This window comes from Pan paniscus, chromosome 13 (genome assembly GCF_029289425.2).
Source record: "Pan paniscus chromosome 13, NHGRI_mPanPan1-v2.0_pri, whole genome shotgun sequence".
NCBI lineage: Eukaryota > Metazoa > Chordata > Mammalia > Primates > Hominidae > Pan > Pan paniscus.
This window is the reverse complement of record NC_073262.2, coordinates 140,411,573-140,424,564: the sequence shown is the minus strand read 5'-3', so window position 1 is coordinate 140,424,564 and position 12,992 is coordinate 140,411,573. Positions and strand designations below refer to the sequence as shown.

At 42.5% G+C, this 12,992-nt stretch overlaps 1 protein-coding gene across 7 annotated transcripts in view; it reads right to left on the bottom strand.

Moving 5' to 3' along the window:
- Positions 1-11,362: 11,362 nt before the first annotated feature.
- LRRFIP1 (LRR binding FLII interacting protein 1) overlaps positions 11,363-12,992 on the bottom strand; it is a 156,977-nt gene continuing 155,347 nt past the window's right edge. For all 7 annotated transcript variants that reach the window (XM_055109264.1, XM_063595337.1, XM_063595338.1 and 4 more), the window contains one exon: positions 11,363-12,256. In XM_055109264.1, coding sequence (XP_054965239.1) covers positions 12,146-12,256 — 111 coding nt within the window. In that variant the 3' untranslated portion in view covers positions 11,363-12,145. The remainder of the gene's footprint in view (positions 12,257-12,992) is intronic.

The window sequence follows — 12,992 nt, the reverse complement described above, 5'->3', positions numbered from 1 at the left end:
TTGGAGAGGGGGTAGTGACATAATCAGGTTTTTTACAAGTTGAGTTTCATGGGAACTGTGAAGAAGACTGAAACTGTGAAGACCAGGGAGGATGGGTTGCTAATGATGATGGCCCGGTCCAGGGGCATTGGAGATGGTAATGGGAAAAGGATAGACATGGGAGATCTGAAGTGGAATTGATAGGATGAGAGTGGAGGGGGGATGAGGGAGAGGAAAGGGCCAACAGAACACTGAGGCTTCTGACCAGGCTGGTGGCATAGATGAAGGTGCGCTTGTATTACCGAGGATCTGGGGAAGAGGAGCATGCTGGTGGGGGCAGGTGGGAGGGAGGCACGCAGTTCACTTTATGTCAGAAACCTTGGCTTCGTAAGCTGCACTCGTTTTGTATTTTTACACTCTGTATTGCCTTTTGCGTCTCTTAATACGTAACCCTTTGCCATCATCCTCAGTGCCCTTTCCTGGCCTCTCCTCCTCTATCTAATCCCTTTTAGATTGTTCTAGGTGCTTCCTGTGCCCTCTACTTAGTTACACCCTCCCCCTAAGAAAGTCTAGTCTCAAGATTTGAAAGTTGCATCTTTGCTGACGACTCCTGATCTACATTTCCAACCTGGTTCTATTCCCTGAGTTCCACACTCAGTTCCCTACCATCGACCATGCAGCTTCCGTTCCAGCAGGGGACGACAGGCAGTAAAGGGAAATTTATTGTATGTTAGACAGTGCTAAGGTGAGAAAAACGCATCAAGAAAAGGGACAGGAATTGTTGAAGGATTGGAATTTTATTTTATTTTATTGAGACAGAGTCTCACTTCGTTGCCCAGGCTGGAGTGAGGTGGTGCAATCTTGGTTCACTGCAACCTCTGCCTCCTGGGTTCAAGTGACCCTTGTGCCTCAGCCTCCCAAGTAGCTGGAATTACAGGTGAGCGCCACCATGCCATTACAGGCATGAACCATCATACCCGGCCGGACTGGCAGTTTTAGATAGGGTGGTCAGGGTAGTGCCTACTGCTTCATGGCACAGCCATTTTAATGTTTCATAAGCTTCTCAAACTTGATGTGGCCTAAACAGAACTCTTTGGCCCTCCTCTTTGACTTTATTGTTTTGGTGGGACTACACTCACTTTCACTTTCACTGCTGCATCATGTACGACTTTACTGTATATTGTAGTGTGTGAGTCAGGCATGTCTGTCATTCCTATTATTATACATAAACACATCTATTTGGTGTCAAAGGATTGATTCAGTGCAGATTTTTTTTCTGTGTACCAATATAACATCACACTGTGTTTATTTGAATATTATATGCAGACAGCACAAGTTATAGTAAAACACATTAAATTATATGTGGTATTGAAATTGGAATACTTAGGTTTATTTTGACCATAATTAAATTATTTTTCTAGTTCAAAAATAACTCTGGATAATCTTATAGCTTTAAAACAAAGACATGCTACTGATGTAGAATCAAGTAGAGATATAGAAGCAAACGCTGACTGGAACAATAAAGAAAAAAAAGCCTGGGAGAAGGTACGTTACAAATTCCACAATGAATAGCAATTGTAGTTTTCTGGGAAGAACAAAATGAAAACGTAGTTGGTTTGTGATATAAAAAATGTTCAAGGATAATATTAAGATAAAATATTAAGAGACGAGACATTTTCAGCAAATAGTGTGGTGGTTTAAAAAGCATGTCCGAAATTTTTTTCATACTCTTCTCCTTAAGAAATGGAGCTAATTTCTGAATTTCTGTCCCCTTGAATATCCGAAGTAATGAGCTGTTGCTTCCAAGATTAAGTTTTAAAAGACTGGTTTCCACCTTGGGTTCTCCCTCTCTCACGCATGCTGTCTCTCTTTTTCCTATTCTTTCTCCTCTTTCTCTCTCCTCTCTCCTCTCTCTCTCTCTCTCTCTCTCTGCTGCCAGGTCATGAGCAGCCTATGGAGAGGTCCATGGTCCCTGTGATGTGGAACTCAGATCTCCAGCCAATGAGGAGGCTTGGCAATAACGATACAAAAGAGCTTGGACCAGATTCTCCACTCCCAGTGAACCGTCCCCATGACTATTTCCCTGGCTGACAGCTTTATTGATTAGAGACCCTGAGCCAGAAATACCCAGCTAAACCACTTCCAGACTCCTGATCCACAGAATCTGTGTGAGATAATAAATATTTGTTGTTTAAGAGGCTAAGTTTTGGGTTAATTTGTCACACAACAATACATGTTACACAATGAATTTGGTAAAAAGTTTCTTCTCAATAGTTCAAACCGAATTGACAAAATTAGTAACCTGAATTTATAATTAAATGTCCAAAAACTTAAAACAATTTTTTTTTTTGAGACAGGGACTTACTCTGTTGCCCAGACTGGAGTGTAGTGGCATCATTTTGGCTCACTGCACCCTCGACCTCTGGACTCAGGTGAACCTCTCACCTCAGCCTCCCTGGTACTGGAACTACACGCATGTGCCACCACACGTGGCTACTTTTTGTTTATTTTTTGTAGAGATGAGGTATCATTATGTTGCTCAGGCTGGTCTCAAATCCTGGGCTCAAGTCATCTTCCCACCTCAGCCTTCCTAACTGCTGGGATTACAGGCATGAGCCACTGCACCTGGCACCCCCTCCCCACAAATTTTTAAGTGATGTTTTATAGGATCGGAGTCTGTAATTTTGGCCAACAATAAAATGGCTTGGATCCTTGCACAAAAAGGAAAATCATTTTAGATGGAGATATAATAAAAATTATTTCAGTTAGGGACATTTTGTTAGAAAGTTATGAGGGGAAAACTAAAAGACATTTCATGTAAAGAATCTCTAGTTAAGCCACCATACAATTGCCTGTATAATACAAGAACTTTTTAACAATACCAAAGATCAATTGACTCAAAATTATTTCTTTAGTTTCAGATGAGTCATTTAATGTAAGAAAGATAATCCAATTAATACTTTGGGTATATTCTGTTTAAAGGGATTTCCAAACTTACAAAGAAATGTAAATTTTTCGACCTAAAAAACTGAACTTGTGATATGCCTATTTAAAAATCTTTACATCTGTCAAAGAAGAACTTCAGCTAGATATGAAATGAGATATGAAAACATTAGTTTCTATCATGATGCTCCAGATATGTTAGGTCAAAAATACAAATTTTCTGGCATTTTAAAACGAGAGATTGATGTTTCCTTTATTGCTCCATTTCACTGTATGATACATATTGAAAATATTTGTGCTTAGTTTTCTAAAGCAGTCTCTATAAAGAGTCATGGAGATGATTGTTAAAATCATTCACTATACACAGACAAATGCTATGAATCACCAGTTTATGAAATTGTTCAAATAGTTGGGTGTGGTGGCTCACATCTGTAATCCCAGCACTTTGGGAGGCTGAGGTGGGAGGATTGCTTGAGTCCAGGAGTTCAAGACCAGCCTAGGCAACATAGCGAGACCCCATCTCTACAAAAAGTAAAACAAAAAAATTAGCCAGGTATGGTGGCACATGCCTGTAGTCCCAGCTACTCAGGAGGCTGAGGGGGGAGGATCACCTGAGCCCCAGAGGTCGAGGCTGCAGTGAGCCGTGATTGTGCCACTGCGCTTCATCCTGGGCGATAGAGAGAGGATCTGTCTCTTAAAAAAAATATATTGTGGAAATAGAAGACAATGAATTTAATGAACTTGCACTCTTTGCCAGTGCTCATTGGTGAAGTCATGAGTTTTACAAAGATTTGCTTTCTGTTAACTTCAATTCAAAATTTTCTTGAAATGAAAAGAAACTTGTGAAATATTCAACAATTAAAGAAATTGGCAATGTGATTTATGTTTTTTCACTAATATTATACTACATATAAGTGAGCTAAATATGAAGCTCCAAGAAGACACTTATATGTAATTGATCTAAGCAGGTATAAGGATTTATGTTGAAATGGAAATTTTCAAATTACACATCAATAATAATGATTTTAACACATGCATCAATATGTGTATCATTTTAAGTATAATCAACAGAGGTATATAATTAGTTCCAAAAACTACGAGAAAAATTTGAAGAATACTTTGTTGACATTGATAAATTTAGAGTTGCTTTTCAATTTATGCAATATCTCTTTGAACTTGATGTTAATAATCCTGAATCAACACAAGAGTTGATGGATTTACTTAATTTGGATGTAGTTTTGAAACATTTGCTTTTGCTTTAAAGTCAAACAATTCTTCTGAAAAACATAAACCAGTTTTATCAACATGGGTGTAATTATCAAAGAAAAATGGGCCGGGCACGTTGGCTCACGCCTGTAATCCCAGCACTTTGGGAGACCAAGGCAGGTGGATCATGAGGTCAAGAGATCGAGACCATCTGGCCAACATGGGGAAACCCTGTCTCTACTAAACATACAAAAATTAGCTGGGCGTGGTGGCACATGCCTGTAGTCCCAGCTACTTGGGAGGCTGTGGCAGGAGAATTGCTTGAACCCAGGTGTTGGGGTGGCCAGACCCAACACCAGGCTGTGGGGGCTACAAAGTCTGGCAGTGTCAAAGGAATGAGACAAGTTAGGAGTGCATAAAGTGGGTCCAGGGGGCCAACGCTAGTATGGAGGCTGTGAAGACCCCGAGCTCTGGAAGCCCACACTACTTACTGGTGATCAAACAAAGAAACAGGTGGTGAGGATGTGGGGGTTGAATGGTAGCGGTGCATCAAGCATATGATCTATAGCTGTGACAGTTTAGCATTCCCTTTGAAGCATATAGAACATGTTCTGCTACTTGAGATCATGGGGAACATGTTCTTCTAGTTTAAGATACAATCAATCCATGAGCCTGGGAGTGCTAGAAGCAAGGAGCCAGCAAGTCTAGACACATTCCAGAGGCCACGAGGGGTTTTATGCCCTGAGCCCTGGATTCCATCCAAGCCACGAGGGGTTTTATGCCCTGAGCCCTGGATTCCATCCAAGCCACGAGGGGTTTTATGCCCTGAGCTTAGATTATGGTACGGCAGGGCAGCCTTCCACTCTTTAGCACAGAGCTTGCTGTTCCAAAGGCCACGAGGGGTTTGGACCCAGGACATGTTCCAAGACTCTTTTACATTATGTCAGACATGCAAGCCCTGCCTCAACTTTTCCCAACACCCAGGAGGCAGAGGTTGCAGTGAGCCAAGATCATGCCATTGCACTCCAGCCTGGCGACAGAGCAAGACTCTGTCTCAAAAAAAAAAAAAAAAAAAGAAAAGAAAAAAAAGAAAAATGATTTTTTTGTGTTCTATTTAATTTTATGAAATAGTAACACAGATCAAGTATTTATCATGAAAACTTTCCCTGAATTGAAATATGCTGTAAATACAAAATATATACTGATTTGAAAATTTGCTATTAAAAAACATAAAATATCTTATTAACAATTTTAAAATGTGTATTACATGGCAAAATGATAATTTAGATATATTGGGTTAAATACAGTGTATTGTTAAAATGAATTTCATCTGTTTATTTTTTTAAATATAAGTATTAGAAAATTTAAAATTACATATATGGCTCATATTATGTTTCTATTGGACAGTGCTGCTCTAGACATTCAAATGGCCAGGACTTTTTCATCCTCAGGTTTTAGCTTAAATGTTACTCTGTGAAGCCTTTCCTAACCAGACACTTAAGCAGCAACTTCCCCAAACGTACACACTCCTGACCACATGTACCTTAGCTCACTCTCTATCCCACTACCTGCTTTCAACTTTTTTCATAGTACCTTTCATTATCCAAAATCTTACTCACTTACGTACAGGTTTATTGTCTGCATTCCCCCCTGGAATAGAACTGTTGAACCCCTAGTGCTTGAGTAAGTACTTGATCAATATTTAAAGAGTTATTCTAATAAACTCTAGAGAGGCCAACTTGCAGGAAATCTGAAAAGTCACTCTTGATAAAATCATGGAAACAGACACACGCAGAGGTATTTAGGGTAAGAACAAAAATAATATATTTTAAAAATCACAGTAAAGACAAGACATCTGCTTCTAACACAACGAGATTCCTGGGTATTAGGAACCTGTTCTGGAAGTTGTATCTTCCCCTGACTCAGCTGTTTCAGGTGTTCACGTTGAGCGAGGCAACTGCCTTTTCTGAGATAAGATTTAGCAGATTTAAGTCAGGGTTTCTCACAAATTTTGTTTTCAAACTTGCCTTCCTGCTGTAATATGAATGTATTTACCTTTGCATTCTCCCATGTGAAATCTTGCCTGTGCTAAATTGTGGTACTTAGGGCAACAGACAGCTTCTCTCTTTACCCCACAGGCTGCCCATATAGTCCACGAGAGAGGAAACCATCTTTGTTTTGTTCTTTTATGGCATCTAGACCCAGATTTAGGAGTTAGACCTAGATTTTTAAAAGAGAGTGGATTTAAATTTTTTGATATGGAAATATTAAGCCACATTACCTTAAAACCACATTTAACAAAACCATGGTGGGTGAAAAACTACAGCTGTTAGTTGCTACAAAATTCCAGTGTGGCTAAGGCAGCCTAGGAAAATCCAAGGAAGAAAGTCCAAGCAGGCCAGAGTGGTGAAGCTGAGTGGCTTTTCCCTGGGGCAGCAGGCTGGTGGTTGGGGAAATTTAAATGAAAGCAACTCAAGCAGGGGAAAAACTCAGCACGTCTCAATTAGCTGTGGGGTACAACTTGTTCAAGATCACAGTATCAGCTGTCTTCAGAAGGCAGACTCGGTGGGACCCCTGAGTGCCTGTGGTGGTGGTGGTGGTGGTGGGTCCAGAAGGCTAAACACAAACAGAAAGAAGCCTCCTCCACCATTATTCTTGCCTCCTACAACTAAATCCAGTATAGCAGCTGATACGGTTTGGCTATGTCCCCACCCAAATCTCATCTTGAACTGTAACTCCCACAATTCCCACATGTTGTGAGAGGAACCCAGTGGGAGGTGATTGAATTATAGGGGCTGGTCTTTCCTGCGCTGTTCTCATGATAGTGAATGAGTCTCACAAGATCTGATGGTTTTAAAAATGGGAGTTTCTTATACAAAAATTAATTCAAGATGGATTAAAGACTTAAATGTTAGACCTAAAACCATAAAAACCCTAGAAGAAAACCTAGGCATTACCATTCAGGACATAGGCATGGGCAAGGACTTCATGTCTAAAACACCAAAAGCAATGGCAACAAAAGCCAAAATTGACAAATGGGATCTAACATAACTAAAGAGCTTCTGCACAGCAAAAGAAACTACCATCAGAGTGAACAGGCAACCTACAGAATGGGAGAAAATTTTTGCAATCTACTCATCTGACAAAGGGCTAATATCCAGAATCTACAATGAACTCAAACAAATTTACAGGAAAAAAATCGAACAACCCCATCAAAAAGTGGGCGAAGGATATGAACAGACACTTCTCAAAAGAAGACATTTATGCAGCCAACAGGCACATGAAAAAATGCTCATCATCACTGGCCATCAGAGAAATGCAAATCAAAACCACAATGAGATACCATCTCACACCAATTAGAATGGCGATCATTAAAAAGTCAGGAAACAACAGGTGCTAGAGAGGATGTGGAGAAATAGGAACACTTTTACACTGTTGGTGGGACTGTAAACTAGTTCAACCATTGTGGAAGTCAGTGTGGCGATTCCTCAGGGATCTAGAACTAGAAATACCATTTGACCCAGCCATCCCATTACTGGGTATATACCCAAAGGAATATAAATCATGCTGCTATAAAGACACATACACACGTATGTTTATTGCGGCACAATTCACAATAGCAAAGACTTGGAACCAAGCCAAATGTCCAACAATGATAGACTGGATTAAGAAAATATGGCACATATACACCATAGAATACTATGCAACCATAAAAAATGAGAGTTCATGTCCTTTGTAGGGATGTGGATGAAGCTGGAAACCATCATTCTCAGCAAACTATCATAAGGACAAAAAACCAAACACCACATGTTCTCACTCATAAGTGGGAATTGAACAATGAGAACACATGGACACAGGAAGGGGAACATCACACACTGGGGCCTGTTGTGGGGTGGGGGGAGGGGGGAGGGATAGCATTAGGAGATATACCTAATGTTAAATGATGAGTTAATGGGTGCAGCACACCAACATGGCACATGTATACATATGTAACAAACCTGCACATTGTGCACATGTACCCTAAAACTTAAAGTATAAAAGAAAAAAAAGGGAGCTTCCCTGCACAAGCTCTCTTGTCTGCCACCATGTGAAACATGCCTTTCACTTTCCAATAAACCTCTTTCTTTTGTAAATTGCCTAGTCTCAGGTATGTCTTTATCAGCAGTGTGAAAACAGACTAATACAGCAGCCCCCTGGGATTTAGGAAGTATTAACATAAACTTCAAATATTTTCTTTCTTTTTTTTGAGATGGAGTATCACTCTGTTGCCCAGGCTGGAGTGCAGTGGTGTGATCTCGGTTCACTGCAAGCTCTGCCTCCCAGGTTCATGCCATTCTCTGCCTCAGCCTCCCAAGTAGCTGGGACTACAGGCACCTGCCACCACTCCCGGCTAAGTTTGTTTTTGTATTTTTAGTAGAGATGGGGTTTCACCGTGTTAGCCAGGATGGTCTCAATCTCCTGACCTCGTGATCCACCCGCCTTGGCCTCCCAAAGTGCTGGGATTACAGGGATGAGCCACTGCACCCAGCCAACAGATATTTCTAGCTCAGAGTTCTCTTCCCAAGTCTCTGATGTTCTTGTTTCTATGCCACCCATGAGGATGGACAATTGGAAGAGACAAATCCAGCCACAGACAGTGCAACTTCACTCAGGGCCAGTGGAGTTCAGGACCTGCTTAGCATTTAGTGCACCTGGGGACCAGGTAGGAGCCATCCACAAGTGGTGATCAGAGGTGTTCTGGCAGAGAGGGGAAAGAAGCAAGCAAGGGGGAACTGGCAGGGGTGGGGGGATGGCCATACATGGAGATACACACTAGCAAGTGGTTAGGTAGCAGCATCAAGAGGCATGGCAGCAAGTACAGGGCTGGGGTTCAGGGACAACTGTCCAGTCCTTGAGTGATGGGAGCTAGCCCTGGAGGCTCCTGGACACAAGGGTAAAAGGCCCTGACTACAGAGCTGGAATCCTCTAAGCCTCCGCACATCCTTAACACTGGGTAGCAAGTGCTTCCCAAATGTGGCTGAAGGTGCAGGGAGCCAGGCAGGTCAGTGGACATCAGCTCTATCCCCTTCAGATACCCAGGCAGGCTCGGGAACACGTGGGCCACATCTGGCTCGGGTCATTTAGTGAAACACAACAGATGCTTCTGCCGGTTTGAAAATTTGCAACTGGCTGGCTCCACATAGCTAACAGCTGGCATTTCCCCACCCCGCCGCCTTCTGCTATGGCCATCCTCATGCATGGCTGTTCTCTCCCTGAAGACCACAGCCTCCTTAAGGTGTGCATTCTTCTGGTATTCCTCAAGGGCTCAGCACTGTACAAACCAGAAATCCAAATTTGCTAAGTAGTAACACATTTTCAAAAATATCAACAGGAACTTTTGATGCTTTAGTTGATATTTTGACTATGAAAATGAGGAATTCTAAAACACAAGAGAAAATAACATTTGATTGTAATTCTGAACTGCATTGGATTTTTATCTATTTATCCATTTATGATGTGTTTTGAGTGTTTTGCTTTATGTCCTAGATGTTATTTCATTTCTAAAAATGAAAATCATTCATAGGAAACATGCAACAGGGATCCTGGTCTGGGTTTACAACCATTTCTTTTCCAAATCTTCTAATTCAGGTTACAGCAGTGGTTCTCAATGGGAGGCGCTTTTACACGCCCCTCACCCCCGCAGTGGACATTTGGCAATGTCTGGTGATGTTTTTGTGTGTTATGACTGGGAGTGGGGTCTACTGGCAATGAGTTGGTAGAGTTCAGTGATGCTGCTCAACATCCCACGGTGCAGGGGACAGCCACCCCAGCCACCAAGAACGACCCAGCTCCAGACGACCGTCGTGCTGAGGCTGAGAAATGCTGGGTTGCAGGGATGAAAAAAGCCAGCAACCAATTTCCATTAGCTACATCTGCAAAAAAAGTTTTATTTTACTAAATAAATTTAAAAATCGTGTTCTAGCTTCCTCTGGATTAGGAAGTGTGTGTAACATTGGTTTGCTGTTTCCAAAAGAATTGGTGGGAGAGGTAGAGACTGAAGGCTTGACTTCCTCAGAGCCACTGATAGGGAAAACGCCATCTTCTCAGGGCTGTGAGACACCTGGGAATCGATGCCTTGCAGCCCTGTACTACCAGCTGGGAGACTTCTGCCAGTTCACCTTCCTGGACCCTGGTTCCCTCATCTGTAATGTGGATTTAATAACAGCATCTACCTCATAGAATTTCCGTGCAAATGAAATGAGTGAAAATATGTGAAAATTGCATGAGTGAAAAATACCTAAAAGCGTCAGCATGCTGCCGGGCATGTCTGCGTGCTGTGTGAGTGTTTGCTGCTGGTGTTATTCATGCATGACATAGACATTTTCCCGGTTAAACATGCTTGTATTCAGATGTTGTGGAAGAAACCTTAAGGATGAGACAATGAACTGAACATCTCCCTTTTGCCGGTGGGCCCAGCATGGTCAGCACAGGGTCCCTGAGGGGCTTCGTCCAGCTTCCTTCCTCTTTCCTGTTCATATGGTGCCCGGGTGTGCAGTGTGGGTCTCCCAGTGGTGCCCACCTGCCAGCACGTTTTGCTCACCTGTCCTGACCCATGGTTTCCTACTTGCCAGTGTTGGCCCCCAGCCCCCTATAACTTGTCTGCTTCCCAATGGGCAGTGGCAAATATCCTCTGCACAAGGAGATACAAAAATCTGTGTATTTTAATAGAGATTTCATCTCTTTCTTAATGCAACGCAGCTGTGTATATCCTGGATCCATACAGTTCTGGGGGATGGACACTGGTGACCCCTAGCATTATGCTGGGAGGGTTTTCTTGATTATACACCCTGAACTCACAACCCTCACTCCAGCATTCTCCATGTGTTAAGACTAGATATGGTTTTGGATGATACTGACTCGGTTTCCACTTGCTAATGTCCCGAAAAGCTGACTGGCTTCACCAGCCATACTTGAAATACAACACATATGAACAGTCACTAAAAATCAGCAGGTAGCTAAACGTTTTTACTTTTGTCCTTGATGATATCGCCATCATCTGTACTGTTACCTCCTCCTTCACTTCACTTTTTAAGTGCACTCATTCTGTGAAAACACCTTTTTTTTAAAATAGGGAAAGAAAAATGAATTGACTTGATATTCTTAAAAAATAAAAAGATGACCCAAAATATACAGAACCATTAATATGAAATTAAAGATCTTCTTTCTCAGTGGAAAAAAATTAGAACCACATTGCTGAAGTCTCTCAACATTTCATTTTTAATTTTTCTAATAGTACATTCTTTAAAAGAAGTTAACGACTTCAATTCCAAATATAAGGATTAAATAACGCAAATGAAAAGCTGTCATTTTCAGTGAAGCTATTGCCTAATTACCCTGGAAAAAAGTATTCTTAGGACTGAACTGATGCAAAAATCCCTTAGAAAAGCTTCATTTGTTGCCTGTAAAGAGTCTTCTTAAGGTCACTTTTACTTCTAGACTGCCCCCTTGTTTCCAGTGAAAGAGTTTTGCTTGGTAATGGCTTGTGGTTCCACAGTGTTTTGTGTATGAAAAGCGTAGACTAAGAGATACTACTGAAGTCGCTCAAATTGTAGATTCTGCCATGAAAGGAAGTCCCAACACTGTAACATTTCCCCTTAATCTTCAGCAAGACACATGAAAAAAAAAGAAACTCAAGTCCCAACTGAATCTTTACTGTGATCATCATTTCCTGTGGCATTCAGAGGCTGCTGTGCGGTCAGACACAGAGCTCCCTCGAGGCCCCTGTGTGCTTATGAAGTACCTGCAGGTTCTGAGCGTTGGCCCCAGCCCGGGCCAGGGGTCTGCAGACAGAGGCACCTGGTGGCTGCTGGGGCTCCCTGGGGTGAGCCATGGCACGGGAGCCCCTAAGCGCCAAGCTCGCCACGGTCTTCGTCTCTCAGAAGGCAGGGGAAGAAGCAGCGCTCCCAGACAGGACAGAGAAAAGCCTATGAAACAATGCTCTCCAGTCACCAACCAGTTGCCTGTTCAGAGCTGGAATTTACTGCTGGGACAAGAGCGCACTCCGATTTGCTTTCATTTTTTCCAGACGCTTCACTAAGTGGCCGTTGCTCACCTCAAGCTCTTCTGTTTTATCCAACGCAGAGCGGAGCTGGGAAAAGAGGAAAGGCAGTGAGCTTTAAGGAACTTGTTTCCTCCAAACATAACAGGGTTCTGTGTTACCAAAATTCCAATCCTACTGAAAAATAAAATGATAACTTGGACCCTGGTCCCTCATGATGCCCTTCCTCCTCTGAAACAACTGGACTCCAGAGAGGGAACACTCTTGGGGATCCTGATGGTTTTCTTTTTTTTTTCTTGAGATGGAATCTCGCTCAGTCGCCCAGGCTGGAGTGCAGTGGCGTGATCTCGGCTCACTGCAAGCTCCACCTCACGGGTTCAAGCGATTCCCCTGCCTCAGCCTCCCGGGACTACAGGTGTGCACCACCACCCTCAGTTAATTTTTTGTATTTTAGTAGAGACGGGGTTTTGCCATGTTGGCCAGGATGGTCTCGATCTCCTGACCTCGTGATCTGCCCGCCTTGGCCTCCCAAAGTGCTGGGATTACAGGCATGAGCCACCACGCTTGGCCTCTTTTTTTGTTTGTTTTTTTTTTTGAGACAAAGTCTCGCTCTGTCACCCAGGCCAGAGTACAATGGTGTGATCTTGGCTCACTGCAACCTCTGCCTTTTGGGTTCAAACAATTCTCGTCTCAGCCTCCTGAGTAGCTGAGACTACAGGTGCACACCACCACACCCGGCTAATTTTTTGTATTTTTAGTAGAGATGGGGTTTCACCATGTTGGTCAGGCTGGTCTTGAACTCCTGACCTCAGGTGATCTACCCACC